Source organism: Drosophila sulfurigaster, chromosome 2R (assembly GCF_023558435.1).
Source record: "Drosophila sulfurigaster albostrigata strain 15112-1811.04 chromosome 2R, ASM2355843v2, whole genome shotgun sequence".
NCBI classification, from domain to species: Eukaryota; Metazoa; Arthropoda; class Insecta; order Diptera; family Drosophilidae; genus Drosophila; species Drosophila sulfurigaster.
Window position 1 is genome coordinate 16904980 of NC_084882.1, and position 26517 is coordinate 16931496.

The following is a 26517-nucleotide window of genomic DNA, read 5'->3' on the forward strand; positions in this document are numbered from 1 at the left end:
TTTCTATTTATACCCTAGCCAAGAGGGATACTCTAATTATGTATGGCGATTGGTCAAACTTTGTCATAATTCGTCTCCGATCACAATAAACATATTTCAAAAGGATGACGAATAACGAGATTTTTGTTTTTATTAAATTTTTATATTTTCATACCCGCTACACAAATGGTAGAAAGGTATTGTAGGTTTAGCTATAGGACTCTATATAAATAACTTCTTCTACTATTAGTTGTTTGGGTTAAAAGTCTGGTATATTTTTTACTCTATGGTACTCCATAGTATATTTTGAATGTATCAATATACCGATATACCAAATAAAGCGTATAGTATATTATAGTATTTTTGGTATATTAATTTAGTATAGTTTAAATATAATACTGTTTTGATATTCTTGAAAATAGGTAACGGGTATCTCACAGTCGAGAACACTCGACTTTAGATTTCTTACTTGTCTTATCTAACTGAGGGTATTCAACTAAAGGCTTTTTTAATACAGCTGCACTATCTTGTTTATTTTTCTCTTGAGCAAAGAGCTGAGTGAGCTGTTGCAGCTTTATTTTGAAATTGAGCAAAATTGATCTAAAATTAACCATATTCCAAAACGCAAGCAATTGGAAAACTGGAGGACATCAAAAGCGAGTATAGATTTTTATTAAGAGATATCAAGGAATTACAAATCCCAATATGAAATTTATGTAAATGGGTCGACATAAAAAGCTGCACTAAATTCTTCGATGTTTTTTTTGGCTGCTCGTGCTCTCTTCGCTCTACAATTGGCGGTAAAATCTTTCTCCGGCTTTTCAAATGAATTTTCCCCAATACTTTCGCTTTGCTCAGAGCGGCAAAGAAATGAGATGAAAATGTACTCAGCGTGGTGCTTTTGACAAAAATTTTTGCTACAAAAATATCAAAATGAAATAATTTTCGCGGTCACAAGGTAAATTCATGGTATATGCATGTTGAGTTACGAATTGGTTTTGGACCGGGAGAGATCGTCTCGTATACTCGTGTACGCAACATTTCAGAATTGTAGAATTTCTTTTTTTGCTGCTTTTGCTTCAGACTTTTTAACATAGAAAAACTAGAAAACCAGAAAATAGATATAGCACAATTCGCTGTGCTGTGTTCAAAAAACGAATCGCACACGGCGTGCACAGACGACGAGCCAAAAATAAGCAAATTATTTAGCTGACAATCGTCGAAAGGGACACAAAGGATTACCCAGCCGACGATTGTTGGTTAAATTTGCAAACGGCTAGCAACAACAAAAATATTTAAAAAAAAAAAACCCCAAAACTCAAATAAAACGCGAACCAGAATAAATTATTTTAAAATTATTAAAAAAAAAATTAATTAAACGAGCTGCAAAGTGAACAAAACGAACAAGTGCAAAATTCGAAACCCACAAAAATTGTGACAAATTTGTACGAGCCTAATTTTGATATATTTTTATATATATGCATATCTATATATATAATAATTATATAGTATAGAGCTAATATATGCAGCATATTTTAAAGCCAAAAAGAATAATCTATAGCATTAAATTTTTACCTTTCACGCAGTGCATTTAAACGAGCGCATATATTGTGGATAATATATGCGGAATACGAGCAAGTGATTTATATACATACATTTTCCTAATTATTCATAATTACGGAAAAGACCGAAAGAATAAAAGGAAAATTTATGACGTGGCTAACGTACTAACCACACTGGGAAACTCAAGGATACTTTGTTGATTTGATTATTATGGGGCGGCTAACAATTTGGTTCCTCTTGGGACTTACGTTAATCGCCGTTTCCAATAATGGTGAGTGTGTGTGTTACCCAAGGGCCTATTATATAATCGACTATAGTTACAGATACAGATAGAGATAGAAATACAGAGATACAGATATAGTGACAGCTGCCCCTTGTCTCAATTCCCCATTCCGATCATATCGCGTACGTTCGGCATTATGCAATTTTTATAACAAAAAAGCCAACAAAATGTGAAAAAATAAATATGTATATATCTAAGCATATATTTAAAAATATTTGGCTGAGCTGTGCGTACGTGTGTGAGGAGTGTGTGTGTGTGTGTTTGAGTGTGTTTGTATCTGTGTGCAAACGTCAGCGACGACACTTTGAAAATTCTATCTAAAATGTTGTTGCTTAGTATTCTCGTTGGATAATACAAATACAAATACAACTACGCAAATACACACACAATCGCGTTTGTTGGTCAATTTTCTCTTGTTGTTGTCGTTGTTGTTGTTGTTGTTGTTGCCTTTCAAAATTTGTTCGCTGAAAACGCCGCAAAACGATCGCCAGCTTGGTCGCTCTTCGTTGTCATCGTTTGTAATATTTTTAAATTTAGACTTTTTAAATTATTTTATGTATTGAGCAAGTATCTGTATCTGTATCTCACATTCGTCTCTGTATTTGTATCTGTATCTGTTTCTCTGCGCTCGGGTCTATTTGTTTGGCTTGCAAAAGATTGCAAAAAAAAAAAAGATAAATTGGCGCAAATGATCAACGACTACTACTCGACTATAATATAAGTAGATAGATGGGCAGTCTATGCAACATAAACACAATATGCAGCCAGGCCTCAGATACGATTTTGATTTTGTTTGTATAAATAATTCGTGTTTATGCGAGAATATCGCAAGGAATGAAATTAGAAATATTTTAAATAGCATCCCTTCCTCCCACTCACTGGCGTATTTGAAATAAATCATGTGAATAACCCGTTGACAGCTACATGGCATATCGTGAATCGCACTTAAGATCCAATTCAATCTGTGTAAGCAGAAGATATTCATCAATTTCCTAATTGGATTTGGTATCATCATGCGTTAGATGTCTTCTTCCTAAAAGATATTCTTCGGCTGCTGCTTCCTTGAAGCTGTCACAATTGTCTCCGCAATGGCGAAAGTAATTAGCGAACGACCTTAAACGAGCCTGTCACTCATAAACCACGACCTTACATTATTAAAAAAAAAAAGCAATATAACAATATATACATATACTTTGAAACTAGTACTCGTGGGGCGTATATGTTTGCACTCACGTCACTAAACAGCTAGTCCTAAAAAAATACTGATGGAAAAAGTCACACAAAAAAAAAAGAACGAAGAAAGATTTAGTGGGCGAGCGGCCAACAAAATTATACATCCATTCACATTAGCACAAGCAGAAACAGAAACACAGACTAGCAGAATGTGTGCTGAGTTCTCATCTTTTAAAAATAAAATTCATAAATTGCCGAATATATTTCACTGCATGAATATGAATGTTTTTTTTTTTTTGTTTGTATCCATGTGTGCGCGCGTACATTCAATAAATAATGTCAAGTTTGAAAAGATTAAATGACCTCGGCGCTGAAATGACATCAAACACGGAGGCGTTCTAAAAATTCAACAGAAAGTGCAAGCAAGGCTCATTTGGTACATTTTTTTTTTTACAATTTTTATAAAACTTAACTTGTTTTCCATGGATCGCAGTTGGGTTTGCCAATGCCGAGGTCGGACCAAGCGAATCAGAATGTCGACCCTACATTGAGAAGGCTATAAATGAACTGAAAACAGGTAAGACCGCTGGCCATAAAACGGATCTTTACGATCTAGAAACTGAATATTAATTTGCAGATGGTGTCACGAGTAAAGATGGTTCTGGAGAATTACAATCCGATCAGCCAAGTAGGGATGATGATGACGACGATGATGGTGGGCTTGATGAAAAAAGAAACTGTTGAAATTACTGATGTGGATTCCACAGAGGACGCGAAAAGCGCCAACGACATTGACGGCGACGGCATACCAGACGATGAGGACGACGACATTGATGGCGATGGCATACCAAATGATGAGGACGACGACATTGATGGCGACGGAATACCCAATGACAAGGATGACGACATAGATGGCGATGGCATACCGAATGAGGATGACGACGACATCGATGGCGATGGCATCCCTAATGACAAGGACGATGATATCGATGGCGATGGCATACCGAATGACAAGGACGATGACATCGATGGTGATGGCATTCCCAACGATGAGGATGATGACATCGATGGCGATGGTATTCCTAATGAGGATGACGAGGACATCGATGGCGATGGTATTCCCAACGAGAAGGATAAAGACCTCGATGGCGATGGTATTCTGAATCATGGTAAGTTTCAAAACTTATCACTTAACAGTCAATTAACGGAGGGCATCTTATAGAGGACAACGACTTGGATGGTGATGGTTTGCCGAACGAGAAAGACGATGATTTGGATGGTGATGGTACCGTAAATCATGGTGAGTAACTTATGGATTGCATTTGGCAATTGTACAAGCTTGTTCCACTAATGTAGAGGATGAAGATATCGATGGGGACGGTACGGTGAATCACGGTATGTGCAGTCTCCTTAAATCTCTCCTTGTTAGTTAACCTCGCACGCTTTCTAACCCAGTCCCAAATCAATGGAATATAAACTAAATTTACAATTTATCCCCAACTTTAGAGGATGGCGACTTGGATGGCGATGGTTTGCCCAACGAGAAGGATGAGGATCTGGATGGAGATGGCAAAGCAAACCATGGTAAGTTTATTTGTTCTGCAATTCTTCAGATTTCTAATGCGCTTCTTGCAGAGGACGAAGACATCGATGGAGATGGTACCTTGAATCATGGTGCGTATGCGTAATATTTTCATAAAATTACTTTTCTATTGCGTAAATAATCGTTTACAGAGGACAGCGACATCGATGGCGATGGCGTCCACAATGATGAGGACCGTGACGTCGATGGCGATGGCTTAACCAACTCTGAGGAGCCTCAAAGTGCCGACATCGACGGAGATGGCGTGCCAAATCATTTGGATGACGACATCGATGGAGACAACAAGAAGAACGAGAAGGACGAGGACATGGACGGTGATGGCATCTTGAATGAACACGACAATGACGTGGATGGCGATGGCATTCCCAACGCGCACGAGGATAGCGGCGAAGACGACGAGGAGGAGGAAGTAAAGAAGCGCAGCAAGCGTGAAGTTGATGCTGCTCCTATTTTGGATGTTGAGGAACCCGCTAGCCCCGCTGAAGAATTCCCCGTTGAGGAAGAGCCCGCTGAGGAGGAAGCTGTAGAGGCTGAAGTCGCTGCTGAAGCTGAGGCTGAACCTGAAGTTGAAGCGGAAGCAGAGCCTGCCGTCAGTGTGGAGGAAGAGAAAGAAGAGGAAGTAAAAGAAGAGCCAGAACCAGTTGCTGAGGATGAGAATTCCGCTGAGAAGGAGGTCGAAGAGGACAAGTCCGTCGAGGAAGCTGCTGAGGAGGAGCCCAAGGCTGCCGAAGAAAGCGCAGAGCAGGTTGCTGAGCCCGTTGAAGCCGCAACTTCAGCTGAAGACGAAGCTGTAGCTGAAGAAGAGCCTCAACCAGCGGAAACCGCAGTTGCCGCTGAAGATGAAGTTGAAGAAGATGACACCAAGCCTGAAGACGAACTGCTCTGGGTAAGTATGAGAAACGTTAACACTATCTTCAGGGAATTTAAGAAAGTGTTCTCTTATTTTTAGGAAGGAGAAATCCCCCAGAACCGTCGTAGCCGTCAACACATCTCTGAGCTTTTGCAGTTGGATGAAGAGTTCAACGCTCGTGAGAAGGCTACCGATAATGTGGCCGAGATTATTCTGCGCGATATCAAGAAGATCTACGAGAATGCCGTCAAACCCCTGGAGACGCTGTACAAATACCGTGACTTGAGCAATCGCCACTTTAGCGATCCCGAAATCTTCTCAAAACCTTTGATTCTATTTATGGGTCCATGGTCTGGTGGCAAGTCGTCCATTCTCAATTATTTGACCGACAACGAATACACACCCAACTCGTTGAGAACCGGTAAGTGAAGGCGTAAATACATGAAAATAGAAAAATAATATGGGGAATGATCTTTTTTTAGGAGCGGAACCATCTCCGGCATACTTCAACATACTGATGTGGGGCAATGAGACCGAGGTTTTGGATGGCACTCAACTGGCAGCTGATTACACCTTCGCGGGTCTGCAGAAGTTTGGTCAGGGGCTTGAGGAACGTCTGCGTGGCCTGAAAATTAAGAGCAAAATACTCGAAAAGGTAAGTCTAGGGATTATAAGACCTCATTTTCGCATAAAAATAAAAAATAAATATATGTACCCGGTTATTAAGTGCATTAACTTGACTCCTAAATAGCTTTTGGCAAGGCAGCTCGTCAGGTCGACAGCTTGCTCGATTGGGAAACTGTTTTTATGATATTTATCTGTCTAAAATTCAGCTGGCAATTTGCCCGTATTAATTTATAGTATTTTGGTTATTAAGAAAGCAATGTTGAAAATAGCAAGACAATAGCGAAATAAATTAATGCAATAAGCAGCGGCAGCATCAGCAGCAGCATAACTACAACAAAAACGTACAATACATGAATTTTTCAGGTCAACATTGTTGAGATACCCGGCATTCTTGAGGTACGCAAACAAGTCTCGCGCGTCTTCCCCTTCAACGATGCCTGCCAGTGGTTTATCGATCGTGCCGACATCATCTTTCTGGTCTACGACCCAGCCAAGTTGGATGTCGGCCCAGAGACCGAGGCCATACTCGATCAGCTGAAGGGGCGCGAGTATCAGACGCGCATCATTCTTAACAAGGCGGACACTGTGAAGCCCGAAGAGCTGTTGCGTGTGCAGGGCGCCCTCATTTGGAACATCTCGCCGCTGATGTCGTCGGCGCAACCGCCACTTATGTATACCACCTCGTTGTGGACGCATCCCTATCAGGATGGAGCACCAGCCCGTCTGCTCTTGGCCCAGGAGCGTGCGTTCTTGCGTGATTTACGTACTGCCATCGATAAGCGTATCGAGCACAAGATTGCCAGTGCTCGTCGCTTTGCTGTAAGTCTTTTGTTATTATTTATGTGGTTACGTATACTTAATGTTTGTCCTTATTTCTTGCAGGTGCGTGTGCGTAATCATGCCAAGATGGTTGACTGCTATTTGAACACCTACTATAACCACAAGACGCTGTTTGGCAACAAGAAACGCATCTCGGATGACATCATCGATCATCCACAACACTATCACATCTACGAGGGTCTCTCGACCCTGACCAACATCTCACGTTACGATTTACCCGATCCCGAGGTCTATCGCGACTTCTTCCGTCTGAATCCGCTGTACGAGTTCAAGAAACTCACCGAGACTTGCACCTACTTCCGCGGCTGTCCCATTACCAAACTGGACTTGGCTATTGCTTACGAGCTGCCCGAATTGGCGGGCAAATACAAGAAAATGTCCGATGCCGCTTTGGCCACCATTGAGGCACAGGCCGAGAAAGCCGAGTCTGAGGCAGCCGAGGCAAATGCGGATCCGAAAAAGACGAGATGAGGTGTTGGCTCCGTTAAGGAGAAACCTGCCATTTAGTTTGTTTTAAAGAGAGATAGATAGAATGTGACATCGGCTTCGTTAACCGTCTAGGGACAATTAACTGCATCATATTTTTATGGAGAGAGTGAGAGAGAGACACATCCACCTAGAGCCAAACAAATGAGAGCAAATAAAAATTGTTAACGTACTTAATGACGATGATGACAACAAACTACAAACAATAACAGCAACAAAACAAACAGAGAACAACAACAACAGCGTAAGACAAAATAGAAAGAGAGAGAGAGAGCGATAATTAATTTTGGAGAGTGTTTTCTTATTTGATATATAGCGCTAATGCCTATATATTCACAATTCTTTTACTTTTTTATTTTTTCATCTTAGCTGCAATTTTATTTTGAATACTTATTATACTTTATAACCGAACTGAGAGCTTTATGAGAGAAAACTAATGCACAAATGAGAGCATAAACACACATACACGAAACATCTTTAGTAAAGTAGAAGAGAGGTAACATTGAGCCTTTCTGAAGAGTAAATCAACCTTTTATTATTATACTATAGATAACTGAGAGTAGATAACTTCACTTAACGATCACAGAGACAAATTGAATTCAAAACGAACTATTGACGATATCTAACATAACCCCTCCCCCTCATTTCACATAAGTTCTTTTTTATATTGGCTACTTCCGGCAATTCCCATCTTTTTTCACTAGTTGTTACAACAGCGCACTATTTTGAGAGTTCAGCAGTTTTTTTTTTGTAATAATATTTGAGCAAACACAAGTTACAATTTTTTTGGAGGAACCCCATTTTCGATGTCGTAGTTGATAAGACTTTTTTGCTAAAAAGTAAACAGTGAAGACGTTAAACCAATTTTCTAATCTAATTAATCATCAATGATATAAAGGCATGTGAGAGATATAAAATATGTTAATGAAATTGATAATCATATGTATAATATCCTTTACAAACTGAGAACATTTGTAAAATCAATTGTGAGAGCGGGTAAATAAAAACAGAAAAACCAAAAAAAATCGTGTATTGTTTTATATTTCAATTTGTCGTTATATTCAAATGCCAACGGTCACCTTATATTTTGGTTAACATTTTTGGTATACACATTTTGTATTTTTATATATAACCATAATATTTTATATAATTATTGGCTTGGATATGCTATTGGTAAAGACATTTTAAAAAGAAAATAAAATTCAAAATAATAAAAAATCTATCTTTGTAAAAATTTTATCCCATGTGAAGGCGGTATATTTTTGGTATAATTTCTGACGTTAAATAGTGTTTGTTTGAAGTACAGAACAGCTGACTGACGTTTTTATCGATAACGATAAACACACAACAAAAAAACATTTGCGTAAGAGGAACGAAAAGTAAATAAATAATTTATTTGCTTTGAAGATGCACACCGATTTGTCGGCTCATTTGCATAGCGTGGAGTGCAACAAACTAATTGAAGAACTGAAAGCCTGCCACGACAATGTAAGTAATTCAAATAGTTTAATGAATATGAATAATTTATCAATTTTTCTCGATTTCATTCGCAGCACGGTTTCGGCAAGTTCATCGGCATTTGTAACTCAATCGACGATCAAGTCATAAAGTGCTTAAAAGCGGAACGTGTGGCTCGCTCAGCTGCGAATCGTGCCAAGGCTCGAGAGCGTCAGTCCAGATATAAAGAGAAATTATTACAAGAAGAAGCCAACTAAGCACAATAATGGCAACAATAGATGCACAAATGTTGCCCACCACAGCGCAAGAGGATCCCTTAGAGCCCTACTATTTTCAACACGAAGAGCAGAAGATCTGTGGTGAATTTGTGAAACCGATTACTGATAACTATGACGAGAACTATCCCAGCGTGGTGGATCGCTTTTTTACACGTTATTACTATATGAAAGGGGGTGCCGCTTATCAAGTGCTTTACCACTCCAATCGCATTTGCCTCGTTTGCTTGGCTCCCTCACATCCTGCATACTCCGAGGGCATTGAATCGGTTAGCTACGATGTAGGCAACGTAGATCGTAGCCAAAATGTAGTTAAGGGCAAGGCCAAAAAAAGGTGGAATGATTTTACAAGCAGAGACAACGCTAGCGCTGCTCAAGACAAATGCGGGGAATACTTACAAGATACCCAGCTGCATACGCGGCAAGTTGGTGGAGGTGAACACAGCTCTCGTAGCGGATCCCAAGCTGCTGGAACGAGTTGCCGAGGGAGCTGGTTACTTTGGCATCTTGCTGCCCAAGATAGACAATTGTGATGGCATTAAGGCAAGTTTGTTGACACAGGAGCAATATGAGGAACTCTTGAATGTCAAATCCGAGGTGAAGACAGAGACATAGAATCAACCCTCGCGCAACTCTTTGTTAATGTTTAACTTTATGTTCACAAAAAAAAAAAATAAATAAACATCGAACGATAAAATTTAACATTTCGAAAAGCTTTTTATTTGTGCTTATTGTAAAAATAAAACCGACTTCTGCCTAAAATTTCCAATGCGCAGCAAACAAGTAACGGCATTTCTATAGCTGCGTTAAAAAAATACTGAAAGGGCATTGCGATTACTTTGCAGTATTTTTATACCAACAATGGTTCTATTAAAGCAGCCCTGTTTTCTTTTGGTTGGCAACGCGATGCAACACGTGTGCTGCACAAACAGCTGTTTGCTTTATATACAGCCAAGCGGCGTTTGTTTGGTGAATTAATTTTATTAAATAATTATAAAATGTCGGCCAATAAGCGCAAGAACCTGAACACTATGGAAGTAGATCCAAATGACGAAGACTCCAGCTCGAGTGACGATGATGATGATGGCGAACAGCATCCAGATGCCTACAGAGGCAACGAGGTAAACAAAACAAAGTGTAGATTAAATTCTGACTAATTCTATGCGGCTTACAGGAGGTGCAAATCGATTTCGAAGGACGTGCGCCAGTTGATCCTGATTCCCAGGGCATCTCACAGCTGCTACAGCGACTTTTCCTGCGTGCACACATCAATTGCAACCAGATGGCGGATTTACTAATAGGTAAATAATGATTTCAAATTCAACTTCTTTCAACTGAACTTCTTTTGTTGTTGGCAGCTCAAAACTATGTTGGCAGCGTGATTTGCCAGTGTGAGGATGATGGCGCCGAAAGCGAAACAGACGACGACAACATGGTCGAGGATGGCACAATCTTTGGCATCACATCAGTGCTAAATCTTTCGGCTAAAAAGGATCAACCGAGCATCAAACAGTTGCGCACCTATTTGCTGGAACGCTCCAAGGCGCATGCCACAGAGCAAGTGCAGCAACAGCTGAGCGAGCTGCTGGACAACGAGCAGCGTGATGTTGGACTGCTGATCAACGAACGATTCATCAACATCCCAGCACAGATCTCGGTGCCGCTCTTGCAGAATCTGCAACAGGAAATCGATGCAGCGAAGGCTAAGAAAATGAAGTTTAACTTTGGCACGTTGTTGTTGCTGGTGAAATTGTATCGCAAGGAAGCCAAAAAGGGCAAACCAGCCGAGGATCATTATACGAATGCCGAGGACGAGCTGCTGTCGGAGCGTGCTAAATTTAGTTTTGAGTATTCGGTGGCTTCCGAATGCGATTCTGGCATGTCAGGCGATTGGCTGGAAGGCGATGCCGTGATGACGCCGTATAGAAAGCTTGTGGCACTGGATGCCAATAAATTGCCGCAGTTAATTAAGGATGTACAAAGCTATATCAATGGAGAATAAATTGTTGAAGACGAAGGGCTCGTTTTTTTATAATAATGCAAAATGGTACTGAATATTATCTTATCTATCCATGTATCCGAAAGATAGAAAATTGGAGCCCTGAAAATTTACCGGCAGCTACAATTAATGATATAAAAGTGTGTTGAACTCATTTTTAATGGGCTGCATAAATCAGATACAAAATTTGAAAGTCGAAAACAGATACACAAAAAAATAATGAATTGTATGTGACTGCTCTATTCGTTAAGTACAAAGTTGAAGCGCCAACAAGAGATACAAGATATTGAGCACTTTGTCTCTGTTAGATACAATGTTGTGCTGTAGGTGCAGAATTACTGCTGATAAATAAATGATTCATGCATGCATTGCAGGGAGAGTTAAAAATAAACAAATATACGTTGAAAATTAAATTGAATCATAATTCACATAAAAATAGTAAAATTCAAAAGATTTCTTATTTACCCGAAACTTGTTTATTAGTGTATATTTTTTATGATTGGCAACGCTACCACTAAAACAGCTGGCCGGCATTTTAGGACAGTCAGCTGCTTTCGCCTTTTGCCGCCGCTCGAACTCAGCACAGCACAAGCGGTGAACGTGACTAGCAAGAGAAAAACCATCCGATTGACGAGTGTTTAGCGCAACGTGAGTAGATGTCGATTGCAATATTATTGGGGTTGTTGTTGTTGTTGTTGTGCACACCCATGCTACAATTTCAATTATAACATATACCCACGATTATTCATAGCTTGTTTGTTTGCTACTTGTGTGCATAAACAAAAAGCAGTTCGCGCTATAAAAGCGGCTTGTGCGCAACGCAAACGTAACACAACAAATTCATCAACGTTCCCCGTCGCGAGTCGCGACGTATCGCGATTAAAACAGACAGCAACAACAAAATAAAAAAAATACCACAATCGGCAGCACCTTATCGCGAATTTCAATTCCAATTCCATTTACAGCTTCCAGTTCCAGTGCGCTCACTCCATTGTGCTATTCCAATTTGAATCAGTGACGCTTCGTTTGCCGTTCGCTGCAGTTCTCGCTCTCTCCGCCTGCTGATTGCCTTTCGCCTTTGTGTTCATCAAGAAGCTCTCCAACGACATGAGTCGACTCGATAAGTAAGTTTGCATTTGCACGGATGGGAACAGATCATTGGGAACACTTAGCACCCCAGTTCTGTTCTCACTCTTCTTTACTCCGTTCATTATCACTGCGTACAGTTTATAACCTAGTACTGTTCCCACTGTAATCCTTTTATAAGTATTTGCCTTTATTTATGTCTTTGCGCATGAAGATTGTTCAAATATCTGAAAGTTTAACAACTTTTATTAGCACTTCATTACTTTAAGCTTATCACAATCGAGGTTATTTACCGCACTTTAGATAATCGCGCTTATCAACAAGCGTTGCCAAGGGGCAGAGTATAAGATAGTCGGTGGGCGTATCATGAATTCGTTTAAACAATAGCTGATTGAGAAACGGAACAATAAAAATAACTGGTAATCAAGGCGTGACCCAACTGCATTTCAATAATTAACAATTGCCAACCGCGTCAGTTGTTCAAAAAAAATTGTACAAATTTTAATATTATTATTTTTTTTAATAATAGAACGTTTTATTAGAACAATATCAAAGGCATTGACAACTTATTTTCTATCTAATCAGATTAATTTAAACGAGAACAAATATTAGGCTTTTTAAAGAATACATTATCAATAGACATATATAATATAATATTATTCTTTAAAGAAAATTAATGTGAGGAATACACAGGATTTGTTAGAAGAAAAAGTACTTACAACCTTATAAACCCTATAAATTAATTTAATCTATTTTTTTTTGTATTTCTAGATTACTGCCTTGCTCGGTCAGGTTGTCCAAGATTCTCGCTCAATCTGGTGCTCATGATGTACTCTGCGTTATTGATCGCTGTGTGCCACCAGAGCTGGCCGATACCTTTGAGGAGCATCGCAGCTTCGACAAGCAGTTCGATAAAGTTATCTCTTGCTTCAAGTCGCCACACCTCAATCTGCCAGTGATCTATGCTCCCGTGTCGGAATTAACCGATTACGCTGATGTGCGTTGCTATCAAAAGGCAGCTAAGCAATCGCTGGAGCGCGCGATTAAGGTAGGGAATGGATATAACAGACTTTCCTTTACTATTTAACTGATCTCTCTTTATTATCTACAGTCCGGTTTCAAATCTCCCATGCTGCTGGTGCCACAAAGCAAGCGTTTCAGCCACGCCGAGCTCTGCACCGTGCTGGGCGCACTCGAGGAACTCTATGTGGTAAGTAAATGAATCTAATTGAAGCTATCAATCTCTAAAACCTGTCTTCCCTTACAGCCGATTCAATTGCGCGAAGATGTGCCCAACAAGAAGCAACGTATCTCTTCGCTTTCGCTGATGATCGATAGCCCCAATGCCGAGGACATCGTCAAGGAAGCTTTGGTGTTGGAGTCCGGTCGCTTTATTGCCCGCGACATTGGCGTCGGAGATCCCGAGCGCATGGCGCCTCCCCGAGTGGAAGCTTATGTTAAACCTCTGTTCGATAAACTGAAGATCAAGGTGATCGACGATGTCAACGAGATCAATCGCGAGTATCCGCTCTTTGGCGCCGTCAATCGTGCGGCCAACAAGGTGGAGCGTCATCAGGGTCGCATCATCTATCTAGAGTACACGCCACCCAATCCGGCGCGCAAAACCCTCATGCTGGTGGGCAAGGGTGTCACCTATGACACTGGTGGCGCCGACATCAAGGCTGGCGGTGTTATGGCTGGCATGTCGCGCGACAAATGCGGTGCTGCTGCCGTTGCTGGCTTCATGCAGGTGGTTGCCGAGCAGCAGCCCAAGGATATTCGCGTTATTGGCGCCCTCTGTCTAGTGCGCAACTCTGTCGGCGAGGAGTGCTATGTGGCTGATGAGATCATCACCTCACGCGCTGGCGTGCGTGTGCGTGTTGGCAACACGGATGCCGAGGGACGCATGTGCATGGCGGATGCGCTGTGCCGCATGAAGGAGCTGGTGGTGGAGGAGGACATTCAGAATCCCCACATCTTCAGCATTGCCACGCTGACGGGACACGCCTTCATCTCCGCCGGCCAGGGCCAATCGATCATTGTGGACAACAGCGTGGCCGCCCAGGCGGATCATGCCCGCAAACTGCAGGCAGCTGGTCAAGTCTACGGCGAACCCTTTGAGGTTTCCGTGTTGCGTCAATGCGACTTCGACTTCAATGCTGGCAAAGCGCTGGGCGAAGACGTTGTGCAGTGCAACAACTTGCCATCGGGTCGCACTCAACGTGGTCATCAAGTGCCTGCGGCATTTATGATCCAGGCCACGGGTCTGGACAAGCACGGCTTGGACTCGCGCAAGCCCATCAGATATACGCATCTGGATATCGCTGGCAGTGCTGGTGAGATGCCCGATATGCCGACAGCAGCGCCTATTGTTGCCTTGGTCAAGACCCATTTGATCGATTAGATCCAGTTATAGAATCCCCGTCCACGGGTTGTACTTATTCAACTTTATCACAAATTATCCAATGTATGCATCACGTTCTTAATATCACTGTGAATAAACTAATGTCTCTTGTATTGAAATATGATTTTTGATTACTTCGATTACTTTTTAGTCAAGTTATCCAATATATAAATAATCAAATTTTATGGGACTATGCTTCTTCTATTTTTTCCCATTGAATTGGGACGCTTCCCACTAATTTTATATAAATCAGAATATTCAGCTCTCATACTATCTAATAATAATGTGTATATAGTTTCTTATCAGATAAGGAACTCTGGAAAATTGAATAAAAAGAGGTACATTATCGAAAAGAGTTCAATATACGATTAAAGAAAGTATACATATAAATATTAAGTATACGCCTTTACAAATTATCATTATAAAATATTCTTCATTTCTCTTGAAGTGTTGAAAAACAGACGCAAGCTTAAACATTATCTTTTAGTAGTTGCAAGTTTTATTCATAATTTCCGTATTTAAAAAAATTAAGTATACGACATCAGATACACACTTTAATTTTATGATTTATGTATACATCGTACTGTTTTACGCGTTATAATATAGCGTTTATACATCTACCTTATAAGCATTTTCTATCACGTCGGTAATTACTACAGCATAATTTCCCTATTTACTTTTCTCGTACTATAAATCATTTATTTTCTTTTCTTTCTCTTTCTTTATATGCATTTTTTGCTTTTTTTTTTGCATAAGTGGCAGTTGCCCTGCATTTTAAGTTCTTGAATCTGTTGGCGGTTCTTTCGTTTTCTGCCAGAGAGCGTTGAGAACCCGTTAGTTAAAGTCGCGGTCGCAGTCGCAGTTGCGGCGTCTTCTCTTCTTGGCCACTTGTCAGCTGTCGCTTACGTAGCGTTACCGTTATTGCCTGGCTTTGGAAACTCGGTCAAGAGTGTCTCATTCATGCCGTGATTGCATAATGTACCGTTGCGTTGCAAGTTGCCAGTTGCGCGTTGTCCGTTGCCTGTTGCCAGTTTAGTCGTCCATTGGCCATTCCCATTCCCATTGTCCGCGTCGTCCGTGGTTGCACTTTTTTGTTGCTGTTGCTGTTGCTCTTCTTGGTCTTGGGTGCGCTTCTAGGTAATTTATTGACGCATGCCTCCACATTTGACAATGACAACCAGTTGCATATGGTCATGATGCCTGAGCGATAGAGAGAGAGAGCGAGAGAAAGAGGGGGAGACGCCTCCCCATGGCGTTGCATGCGATGCGGCAGCTAACGGTATTCATTATTGATGAGCAAACGTAAAACATTTTCCTCTTTCGCTGTCTTTTCTTTTTATTTAGCCATTAGTGTGAATTTATTGGTAAGATGGACCAGTCCAAAACAGTTGCATCTCTTCTTGTTTTTTTTTCGTTTAGTTTTTTGTTGCCTGGAAACGTTCTTTCCGCAACCGTTAAGCAGCCAGAAGGCAAGGCATGACCTGATTATGGCAGGACTGGTTTAGTCGGAGCACAGCTCCAAGCAGATGACCAACGATTTGTTAAGATGCCAAGATAATGCTCTCGCCTTCCGACTGCTCTTCGGGTTGGAGCTTCTCTCATCTTTAGAGGATATGAAGAACAAAACACGAGAACTGTAATGAATAGGCGAAGAATCTTTACAACTAAACTATTGAATTAGTCGATTTTTCAAATTTCTTATAACCCATTATTTAAAATAATAATAACGAAATGAAATATTAGAAAAAACAATCGTAAAACTTGTTTACTTTAAATTTGAAGGTGTATGTTAAAATAGAGTTTGAATGGAGGGAATCAATTGTTGGATTGAAATTCATAAGTTAAAATTGCAGCTTTCTTAAAATTATTGAATTTCTACAATTCCTAAGCATTTAATTATTTACTTGACTCTTAATTTCCATATATATACATTTCTTCACCTAAAAGCATTCAATATAAGAAACTCTTTTTATTTGTGTATTTTTTTTTAAATCTACATCAACTTTTCAATAATTTACATTCTTGGCGATCATATTTTTCAACTTTTATATGGTTCGTTTCATTTTAATAACATAATTGATAATTTTTGCATTTTTAACATAATAAAATAAAATTGAATATAACTTGTATTTTTGTGTTTAAAAAATTAGTTAAGACAAGAGATTTATTTGGAATAGGTATTAAAAGTTGAGAGACTTTCATGTTTGCGACTAAAATAAGATTACAAAAACACAGACTATTTCTAGTAATTTTGATGGCTGAGTTGCTCGCAATTGTCCGATACTCCCACGTCTGGACATCTGTGATCCCGCAGAGTGGAATCAGTTGAATTGTCAGTGGACTTGTGCAGCACCTTGTCACTTTTGGAGCTTGTCACTTGGCAGACGAGTTGGCAGCCACAGTTGGGAGCTGAGAGCTGTGAGCTGCGAGCTGTTTGACTCCTTGTCGTGCGGTATGCAACGTTGATCCATAAATTTACAAAACCAGCGACGCGCTTCGCATGGCAGCAGCAGCAACAACAAAAACAACAACGCAACTGCAAAAGCAAAACAAAATAACAACGACGAGACAACGAGACGGCGGTGGCGACGGCGACGGCGGCATTAATAATAGCAAACAACACACACAGGCAACACCAAATGAGGGGGGACTGTTGCAAATCTGCTGCCGGTGCAACAGCAACAGCAACAACAACAGCAACAATAACAACAACACTTGGAGCACCAACGACAGAAATGATCTTAAATGAATGCGGAAGTTTTTCTTGGGGTTTCGTAACCAGCTACATGGCAGCACCAACAACAACAACAACAACAACAACATCAGCAGCAGCAGCAGCAACAAACGCTCCCAAAGAGGTCGCAATTCCAGTGGCAAGCAGCAACAGTCGCAGCCAAGCTGGCAACCAAACGTTGCTACATTTATATATCTATGTATTTATGTATGTATGTAGTGTGTGTGTGTGTGCAACGTCGAGTCGATTGCCGTGAGTCCATAATCATAGATGCAGCAAGTCTCGAGCCTCTCAGAGATTGAGTCCGATGTGAACGCTTTATAGCCATGGACATATTAAAATTAATCCAATGATTGCAGCAGTCGCTGCCGCTGCTGCTGCCACTTGCAAAAAGTGGCAAAAAATTGTTGGCCAATTTGGAAGCTGAAGCTGAAGCTGGGCTGCAACGCCTCAAATGGCCAACCAAATGGCTATGCGGGATGCGCCTCCTAAGCCGAGCGTGTGAATCCGCAGCAGCAGCAACAACAGCAGCAACAGCAACAGCAGCAGCTGCTGCTGGAAAGTTATTTGATAGCCAATTTGGTAGAATCCTGCAAGCTTAGCCGAAATTCAAGCAAGTCGAATTCTCATGTGCCCAATCAGCCGGAAGATGCCACACTATGTGCCACATTGTGTGTGTGTGTGTGTGGCACTCTCGTTGCCCTCAATTCAAGGTTCAAGGATGCTGCAGTGAGTATTGAATGTCCTCCATGCAATTGCTTCTTTCTTCCTTCCTTCCATTCATAACGTGTGAAAGTCCCTTTTCCCTGTGTGTGTGTGTGTTAGTGTGTGTGTGGGCAGCGACGAGACAATTTTCTGCATAAACTCATAAATATCAAAGTGTGATCTAAACGCAGCAGCGCCAGGCGCCACAGTCGAAGTCGAGGTCGCAATCACCTTGAACTTGACAAAGAGCGTCTCTTGCCTTGACAACTCATAAATAAACTGTGAATTATGAACCGAAAAACGAGATAACTGATATGAACATGTATTTGCCACACCAATTTTCCTTGCAACCAACACACACACATCGGCTCATAATCCATAATATTGTGTCATGTTCATGATCATGCCTCTGCCTCTGTGTGCGGCATGCGGCATGTTGTGAAAATGTTTTTTTTTTCCATTTTTATTTTGTGGCAAAATTATTTGGAAAACAGCAAACGAAAATAAAAGAAAGATACAGGCATTGCCTTGGCCTCTAATGAAGTGGTAAGGAAGGCGCTTGCAACAGCCGACTGCAACGTGCCGCTGTGCGCCCGAAACGAAGGCAGAGAAAAAAAAAATATGAATTTTTACTTTCACCGCATGTGGCATGGCATTTGTGTTTTTCAGGTTTTCGCCTGAATTTGAACTTGAGCTGGCGGCAAATCTTTTTGCCGATTGCCAAGGCTGCCCAAAGGTTAGGTGTGGTCTCTTGGTCTTGGTCTTGACCAGATAAGATCCAGCTGAGTTTGCTTGTTTGGGCTTAAATATGCTGCTAAACGGCGCTGATAAAGATGTCTGCTTAGATAGCAAAAATTGACAAATAAACACACACAGACACCATACACACACACATTCACACTCGCTTGCTCTCAGAGTGTTGCATGGAAATGTGTAACATGCAACATTTCCGCATCGCGCTCAAGTGGCGACTCTTTAACAGTGAGACGCGCTCTTAGGCGGCAACAGCGACAGCAACAGCAACAGTAACAGCTTTTTGTTTTTGGTTCGCTTCAAACCAACAAACCAACAAATCGACCATCGAGCCGGGCCCAAAGCGCTTCGAGCCAGGTTCGCTTCGGTTTCATTCGCTTCGTTGTCTAAGCTTCGGCTTCGGCTTTGGCTTCGGCTGTCGCTGTTGCTTCGGTTTCGATCATGGAAGTAATACGTCACTAGGGTGAACGTACCTCGCAGATGTTAGTGGGTCACTATTTGTACGGTCAACGAACCTTTCGCCCGTTTGTAAATACAACAAAAAAAAAGCAACGTAAAGAGAAGAAAAGCACAGCGGAGGATGCTGCTTGCTTGCTTGCTGCTGCTTGCTTTCTTTCTTAGCCATTTCTCAGCAAGACAGAGATAGCAAGAGAGCGCGAGCGAGAGCGAGAGCGACTTGTTGTTGTCTTGACTAACTTGACTGGTTGACTTGCAGTCGTAATTTACTTGGGCTATGGGTTGATCGTCAGCATCTCGTCTCGTTTATGCATCCTGCTGCTGCTGCCCCTCCTCCTCCTTCTGCCTGCCTCTCATCCCCCTCTTCATCCAGCCCTAGCCCAGTTTTGTTGTTGTTATTGCCATTTTGGTTGAATTGCATTGCTTGCAGCCAAGAGTCAGGCAACCAAACAGCCAGCACCCACTTTTGTGCCTCTCCCCTCCCATCTCCCATCTCCCATCACGCCTTCAACCCGCTGCAGTGCAGCAGCTGCATTGCATTGCCAATGTGTTCTTATTATATGCCTTCAAACAGGTCTCTCTTCTACTCTCTCTCTCTCTCCCTCTTTGTTTGTCTCTCTCTTTCTTGCCTTAGCTTTGCTTGGTTTGGTTTGGTTTGGTTTTCACGTGATTATCATGATCATCATTACCTCTGCAGCCACATTAATATCGTCATCTTCGGGCCACACTCACACAAACACACAGAGAGAGCTGTTCACATGCAAGTTTACCGGCTGAAGTTGCCATGACTTGTGTGTATGTGTGTGTGTGTGTTTGTTTATGTGTGTGTGTGTGTGTGGAGAGTAAGACCATAGAAATGCATTTCCGCATATTTTACACCACTAAAAAGTCAAAAAATGTTTGTTTACTCTTTTGTTGTGGGCCGTTCGTTCGTTCGTTCGTTTGTTCTGTTTGCTTCCACATGTGTTCTTCCCCCTCTTCGGTTGCCGCCCCTCCAAGTAATTGAAACCATTATCATTAACTCACTTTGTACTCTTCTGCAGCAACTCACATCTTCTCTCGCCGTCTCCAACTCAGTTCTTGCCGCCATTATAATGAAGTAATTACGCTCTCTCTTTCGCTCCTTGTGAAGAATTCTTTCTGGACTGATTTGCTACTCTATCTTTCCTATACACAATACTATACCATATATCATACATACTTCTCATTTGATAAGATGTCACTGAACCCAACAGAACTGATTAAAATGTTTGTTTTGCTATTTCATTTTGCCATATCATTATTGATGCTAATTTTCTATGAGAGTCTTAAGAACGTGAAAATTATTCAAATGATGCTCTATAAAACACATAAACGTTTAACTTTGCTTTTCTTTGCCAATCCGTATAAAGTTCTTAAAGCAGGGAATTTAGTATATTTTAACATGCCACAAAAGAGAGCGTTTAAAACATTTCAATTTACATTTGCTATCATGCAATGTGTGAATCACGTTTTATGAATTCAATAATCAATGCCAATAAATAAATAAGAGATAAAGAAAGAAATTATTAATAAAATAATAATAATAAAATAAGAAAATAATATAGACATACAATTTTATTAATAACACAACGTTTATAATATAGAGCTACAAATAGATGGTTATTAATTTATTTATGTTTGTTGTAAACTTGAAATAACTTTGGTTAATTTTTGTAATTTTAAGTATAAATTTAACATTGTTAAATCGCTCTGAATAAATTTCTAATGTTTTAAACATTTTCTATGACTTTAAATTCATTTTTACTTTACTTTTATTTGAATCTTAAAATTACTTTTAATAAAATTAATTATTATTAAAATATTCAATATTATTTTTATCTCATATGCATCTCTAATATCTTTTAAACTGTGGCTGCATTTCTTTTTATTTGTCTGATCAATTCTAAATTAATTTATTTTAATGAAATTGTCTTATATAAAGATTGAAATGTATTATCAAAATGTAAAATCTCATAAAAATTTAAATGCTTAATTTTGCATCCATTATTTCTTAATATTGGAAATATTTTATCCTTGAGGTTGTATAAAATTAAATAAATGACGTATTTATATCTTAAATTCTTTGATGATTTAGTTTATTTAGACTTTAACTAATAAATCAATTTAGTATACATATTTTTATATTTATTAACACTTTATTTTTAAGATAAATTATTCTTATTCTTAATAAATTATTCTTCTAGTACAGAAAAAATGTCCATTAATTGTTGCACATCTTTCGCACTTTTCTTGTGCAACAAAGTGAAGAGCAAGCTTTGAGTACAGTGACATTGTTATGATTTCAACACAGTACATCAATTACCCCATCTGTAATATGATAAAGAGCTGACCATCTTGATCAGATGGAGAGACATGGAGACATGGAGACATGGAGGCATCCCGCTAGCTTCTTCTTCTTCTTCTTTGCGACATGACTCTTTTTCTATCTTTCTACGAATTTTGTTATCAACGAAAAGTGCACGATCATGCCAATAAAAGCGTAGCTGGAATTGGATACGGATTCGGGAATGGGAGTGGGAATCAGAGCGAGAATGAAACTGGGAATCGGGAACTGGGAACTGGGGAAAATGCTTGGCATGGTAACAAACTTATTGCATTTCGCGTTAAAGTGTCAATGATCTCGTTAACAAAAGTTGAAACATTTCACGCATCGCGCGGGTTCATTCAACTACGACACACACACATTTAGAAAAGATATGGCCAACTGATCACAGTGTGATATACCAATAGCTTGAGCTATGGTTCAAGTTGGTAATGGCCAAATCATGCACGAAATTTTGCACAAAGAAGATAAATTAATATGGTCAGCATGTCATGAATTAGGTTTCTTCAATAGCTCTGGCTGCCTGGCTGCGCTTCTGGCCAACAGTCTTTCTTTCTTTTATTTTTGGGTTTTTGGTATTTGGCATTTCGGTAGCTCGGTAGCTCGACAGCTGCTCGCTGCTCGGTCTGTGGGCCACAAAGCAACAAACAAACAGAGGAGAGCTAGAGAGCTTGGCTATAAGCACAAATCACACACAAAAAAAAAACGAAAAACGAAAAAAAAAACCAACATGAAACTTACAAACTTTCACGCAAAACGTACATTCAACTCCGATTCCAGGTTGTTGGCAATGTGGAGGAAGCCAGAAGCGAAATCCAGAGTCCAGAACTCAGAACTCAGAACTGAGAAGTCAGAACCCGGGAGTGGCAAATAGACATACAGACATACAGAACAGATATATAGTCAGTAGTTGAGCTGGAGATGCGAGATGGAGAGTCATGGACACGTATGAATTCCCATAAATCAGCTGTGAGCCAAAGGGTCAAATACCTCTAGGCGAGCTAAAAATTACACGCGAACAGAGAACATGTGTTGAAAGGAGAAATTAAAACAAAATTAGTTTTACTTTACACGCTCTGTATACATACATAAGTATTTGTTGTATCTCTGCATTTGTATCTGTATCTGAGTGTCTCTGTAAGTGTATCTCTTACTGCCTCTCTGTCTCTGTCTTTGTATCTGTATCTGTATCTATGTGTGTATCTTAATTTGTCCGATTCATATGAATCTGTAAAGTTGGCTAATGAGATGGAATGTAACTCTGCTGCCCAGCAGATACATATCTCCTCCTAAGATCAAGTAATTTTGTGTAAGTGTAGAAATCTTTAAAGAAAGTGGAGAAATTCTTTTGTTGTTGCTTAGTATTCACAATTTTGATTAATGGGCAATGTAAAACTGCAATTCAATATCAAAGATACTTTATGCAGCTTCAATTTTTTCGGTTACAGCAAAATCTATCAATTCGGTTGAGAATCGAAAAGTCTTCACTGAAGAAAGTGGAAAAGAAGTGAAAAAGAAATTTGATTTATAGCAATTTAAATATTCTTTTGGCAAGCAACTGCATTTTAATAATAAGAGCAGACTACAAAGATACTTTTTGTATCTTTCAATTTGTCAGTTACAAATAAATGACTAAAGTTGATTAATGAGTGGAAAAATCTGTAGTAGAAAAAAGTGGAAAGTTTCATTACTGGTTCTTTGATATTGTGTCTTTGATTTATGGCAATTTTAAATATATATTTTTGGCAATGCAATTTTATGTAATAAATAATATAAAAAGATCACAAAAATACTTTTCGAATATTCCAAAATACTTTCCCTATCTTTAAGTATCGCAATAACCAAAAATCTGGAAACTTGTCTAATGATATGAAAGATCTTCTTCGAAGAAAGTGTAGAAATTCTTAAGCTTTAAGGAGAGTTTTTATATCTTTCAAGATCTTCTCTAAAGTAAATAAAGAATGTCTGGAGTTGTATTGCAAAAGTGATTTATTACAATTTAAATATCCTTTCTGCATCTTTTAATTTTTGAGTTACATATAAATCTTAAAAGATCGCTGAGCTTGAATATCTCTCCAAAGCAAGTGTAGACTTTCTGGAGCTGTATTGTAAATGTGATTTATTGCAATTTGAATATTGGTTCTTGGCAATGCAACTGCATATCAAACACGCCAAGATACTTTGTATGTGTGGCAATACATTTTGGATATTCAACACACACACACACACATTAACACACACGCACAATAAGTTTTGGCCGAGGATCAGTGGGAATCAGAGTGTGGGAAGCAAAAGAAAAACCCTAAAAACAGCAACCCGACTTTTGTGTGGCCATAAAAACGCGTGAGTTACGTCTCTTCAGTGCCGTCTAACTCTGCGCTCTTCCAGTCAGTCAGTCAGCCAGGCAGAGAACAGTCCATCATTCAGTCATTCAGTCAGTCAGTCAGTCAGTTAGACATTCCCGGTGAGCGTCATCATCATAAGCCAAAATACAAAAAGAAGAGCTCTGCTGGAGTTTGGCCAAACAAATGCAAAGTAAATTAAACATTGGCCCAGCCCCGCTCAGCTGCTGCCCCTTCTCCCACCACTCCCCCCTCTCGTTGTCCAGTGTGTTCGCCTCGCTCTTTGTCTTACCCTTTGCCAAAAAGCCTCAACTGATGAGACGACGCTGTGGCTTCTTTGGCTTTTTCGGCTTTTGGCCGCCGCGGCTGCTACGTTTAATGCGCCACGGTGTTACCAAAGTGGCAACGACAGTTGCGGCCATTCACCTCCCAAAAAAAATACAAAAAACCATATGAGTGGTCATTGTGTGTGTGTGTGTGATGTACATACATACATATTTATGCAGCGTGTAACAGACACAATACCAACTTGCTGTAACCAAGTTGCGGTCGCTAGTTGGAGGCCAGGCCCCAAGCACACACACATATACACACTCATACATGCACACACATTTAATGCGTTTCGATTCTATGTGCGTACTTTGCTTTTCTTTTCGTTTTTTTTTGGCGGCTTTCTTGTGTGTGCGTATTATATTTATATGTATTTGGGTTTCATTGTCAGTGTAAGGCATGCAACAAGAATGCTGCCGCAGTAAAGCTCACTCATAAGCTCACACACACACACACACACACTCAAACACACACTCGGGCAGACAGCAACAATGAAGAGCTTGTTGTAATGGCTTTGGAAACACGTTCCTCCTGCTTTTTGGCCTGCTTCTTTGTAAGCCACAAAACTCGTGCTCTGCGGGCCAGGGCCAGAGTTGTGATTGACATTGGGCAGGGTCGTCGTTGCCGTCGCCGTCGTCGTCGCTGTCGCCGTCGGCGTTGCAGGCTACGACGTCGACTGACATGCTAATGTGTAAAGAGTTTCAAGATACGGATTTCAGCTACAAAACAAACAACTCAAGTGTGTAAGTGGCCCAAGGGACGTGGGCAGAGAGGGAGTGCAATTACGACTGCCCAAGCGCACCCGGCAAAAGTTCAAGCAAAACAAAATCAGCTGACTGTGCGAGAGAGCCACACTCAAAGAGCGAGAGAGCGAGCTTCACACACACACGAAGAGAGCGCAAGCTGTTTGCGCGAGAGCACAAGACAGAGTGAGAGAGAGAGCGCGTAAGCAAACACAACAGGCTGCAATAATGCGGAAGTATGGCGATGTTGCTGCTGACGTCAACTGCGACGTCAGCGGTGACAGCGACAGCGACGTTCATGTAATGCATTTGGAGCCAGCGCCAGCCATGTGACTTTGTGGGAGCAAACAAAACTGAGCGCCAGCCGCGAACTGGTTTCCCCAGCTATAGTGGAAGTGCGTATGCTTACATGTATATATATGTATATGTGTGTGTGTGTTTGTCACTGTTTAGACAAACATTGTTTATAACTTGTTTATATAAATATTGTTAATTTTGTATGTGGCCGCCACTCAGCACAGCAAGCATTTAAGGCTCCTTGCCGGCGACAGCGACAGTTTCTCTTTACGTTTTGCTCTCTCGTTCGCCTGGTGTCATGAATATTACAAGTTAATACGACTGCGAGTGTGTGTGTGTCTGTGTGTGTGAGTGGGGGAAGAGAGCAGTAAATTGAAAGAGCGGCGCTCGATCGTTAAAAGCGCAATTAACTGCTCAGTAACAATATCAAATCAGAATCAAAATCGTTTTAATGAATTGCAGAAAATTGCTCAGATTGCCGCGCATCATTTACTATAAGTCGCGAACATTATGAGACTCAATTTACATTTGGACACTTGGTTGACTTTAATGTTTCTTTTGCGGCGACTGCGGGAAATATTGTGGGATTAAAACGCAGGAAATTCCAAGCTACAATTTTGATATTGGATTATTCGCAATTGAATCGCGATTTATCAAGTAATGATTCATTGTTTAAAAGGGGGATTTTCTATTCGTTAAAAAGTTTTATTTTAAAGTGGGAACTGGATTGAACGTGGATATTTATATGATTATTATTTATAGTTATCATCATTTGCATTTATGCATTTCCAATTAGACTTGAAGGTGCTCATTCCCATTCCCCACTTCCACTCGCATTGCCATTCCCATTCCCATTCCCATTCCCAGTTCCAATTCCAGCCCCATTCCCAGGCACATTCACACGTGCAATATCCAGCAGGAAAGTTACTCGCTATCAAGCGATACCGATGCATGCATTAGATGCGCTTACACACAACTGCAACAAAGTTACACTTGGGTGTTTATGCAAGTGTGAGTGAGTATGCATGAAAAGAATCCAAACTGGTAATGAAAATAAAGTGCACGTCGCATGCGGTAATAATAACAATAAAATAAAATAACAAATTACACGCAACACTGCCGCCTGGGCCCGGCTTTGGTTCTGTCTCCAACTCCGACTCTGACTC

At 40.4% G+C, this 26517-nt stretch overlaps 6 protein-coding genes across 8 annotated transcripts; all 6 read left to right on the forward strand.

The window, feature by feature from the left end:
- The first annotated feature begins 929 nt into the window (after positions 1 to 929).
- LOC133836407 (uncharacterized) lies at positions 930 to 8429 on the forward strand. 3 transcript variants are annotated; one of them, XM_062266883.1, is made up of 14 exons: positions 930 to 1009; positions 1566 to 1813; positions 3492 to 3575; positions 3636 to 3713; positions 3766 to 4167; positions 4221 to 4298; positions 4355 to 4393; positions 4505 to 4582; positions 4634 to 4672; positions 4733 to 5487; positions 5551 to 5872; positions 5934 to 6106; positions 6442 to 6897; positions 6961 to 8429. In XM_062266883.1, the coding sequence occupies exons 2-14, from the start codon at positions 1753 to 1755 to the stop codon at positions 7387 to 7389; spliced, it is 2994 nt and encodes a 997-aa protein (XP_062122867.1). In that variant the 5' UTR covers positions 930 to 1009; positions 1566 to 1752; the 3' UTR covers positions 7390 to 8429. The 3 variants fall into 3 exon arrangements, with proteins under 3 accessions (XP_062122867.1, XP_062122869.1, XP_062122868.1); XM_062266884.1 differs by lacking the exon at positions 930 to 1009 and adding an exon at positions 1128 to 1424; XM_062266885.1 differs by lacking the exon at positions 4355 to 4393.
- Positions 8430 to 8734: 305 nt separating this feature from the next.
- On the forward strand, positions 8735 to 9119 carry LOC133837249 (COX assembly mitochondrial protein 2 homolog). The gene is made up of 2 exons (XM_062267933.1): positions 8735 to 8892; positions 8958 to 9119. The coding sequence occupies exons 1-2, from the start codon at positions 8812 to 8814 to the stop codon at positions 9117 to 9119; spliced, it is 243 nt and encodes an 80-aa protein (XP_062123917.1). The 5' UTR covers positions 8735 to 8811.
- An 8-nt stretch (positions 9120 to 9127) lies between these two features.
- LOC133837243 (protein Abitram) lies at positions 9128 to 9839 on the forward strand. The gene is given in 2 exon segments (XM_062267928.1): positions 9128 to 9463; positions 9465 to 9839. Coding segments are annotated over 2 exon segments (624 nt in total). The 3' UTR covers positions 9753 to 9839.
- Positions 9840 to 10044: 205 nt separating this feature from the next.
- On the forward strand, positions 10045 to 11167 carry LOC133837241 (protein BCCIP homolog). Its single transcript, XM_062267925.1, has 3 exons — positions 10045 to 10258; positions 10312 to 10438; positions 10496 to 11167. The coding sequence occupies exons 1-3, from the start codon at positions 10136 to 10138 to the stop codon at positions 11137 to 11139; spliced, it is 894 nt and encodes a 297-aa protein (XP_062123909.1). The 5' UTR covers positions 10045 to 10135; the 3' UTR covers positions 11140 to 11167.
- A 433-nt stretch (positions 11168 to 11600) lies between these two features.
- Positions 11601 to 14745, forward strand: LOC133837239 (putative aminopeptidase W07G4.4). The gene is made up of 5 exons (XM_062267920.1): positions 11601 to 11784; positions 12102 to 12260; positions 12994 to 13270; positions 13334 to 13432; positions 13490 to 14745. Exons 2-5 carry the CDS (start codon positions 12244 to 12246, stop codon positions 14624 to 14626), a joined length of 1530 nt encoding a protein of 509 aa, XP_062123904.1. The 5' UTR covers positions 11601 to 11784; positions 12102 to 12243; the 3' UTR covers positions 14627 to 14745.
- Positions 14746 to 21538: 6793 nt separating this feature from the next.
- Positions 21539 to 22918, forward strand: LOC133838174 (uncharacterized). The gene is made up of 2 exons (XM_062269170.1): positions 21539 to 21895; positions 22420 to 22918. The coding sequence occupies exons 1-2, from the start codon at positions 21727 to 21729 to the stop codon at positions 22551 to 22553; spliced, it is 303 nt and encodes a 100-aa protein (XP_062125154.1). The 5' UTR covers positions 21539 to 21726; the 3' UTR covers positions 22554 to 22918.
- Positions 22919 to 26517: the final 3599 nt, after the last annotated feature.

Coding starts and splice junctions, on each gene's coding strand:
- LOC133837241 (XM_062267925.1), top strand. CDS start 10,136: ATGTCGGCCAATAAGCGCAAGAACCTGAACACTATGGAAGTAGATCCA. Junction 10,259..10,311: donor ATGCCTACAGAGGCAACGAG/GTAAACAAAACA, acceptor TGCGGCTTACAG/GAGGTGCAAATCGATTTCGA. Junction 10,439..10,495: donor GATGGCGGATTTACTAATAG/GTAAATAATGAT, acceptor TGTTGTTGGCAG/CTCAAAACTATGTTGGCAGC.
- LOC133838174 (XM_062269170.1), top strand. CDS start 21,727: ATGACTCTTTTTCTATCTTTCTACGAATTTTGTTATCAACGAAAAGTG. Junction 21,896..22,419: donor TGGGGAAAATGCTTGGCATG/GTAACAAACTTA, acceptor CTCCGATTCCAG/GTTGTTGGCAATGTGGAGGA.
- LOC133837239 (XM_062267920.1), top strand. Junction 13,271..13,333: donor CGCTGGAGCGCGCGATTAAG/GTAGGGAATGGA, acceptor TATTATCTACAG/TCCGGTTTCAAATCTCCCAT. Junction 13,433..13,489: donor CACTCGAGGAACTCTATGTG/GTAAGTAAATGA, acceptor CTTCCCTTACAG/CCGATTCAATTGCGCGAAGA.
- LOC133837249 (XM_062267933.1), top strand. CDS start 8,812: ATGCACACCGATTTGTCGGCTCATTTGCATAGCGTGGAGTGCAACAAA. Junction 8,893..8,957: donor TGAAAGCCTGCCACGACAAT/GTAAGTAATTCA, acceptor TTTCATTCGCAG/CACGGTTTCGGCAAGTTCAT.
- LOC133836407 (XM_062266883.1), top strand. CDS start 1,753: ATGGGGCGGCTAACAATTTGGTTCCTCTTGGGACTTACGTTAATCGCC. Junction 3,714..3,765: donor TGATGATGACGACGATGATG/GTGGGCTTGATG, acceptor TGGATTCCACAG/AGGACGCGAAAAGCGCCAAC. Junction 5,488..5,550: donor CTGAAGACGAACTGCTCTGG/GTAAGTATGAGA, acceptor TCTTATTTTTAG/GAAGGAGAAATCCCCCAGAA.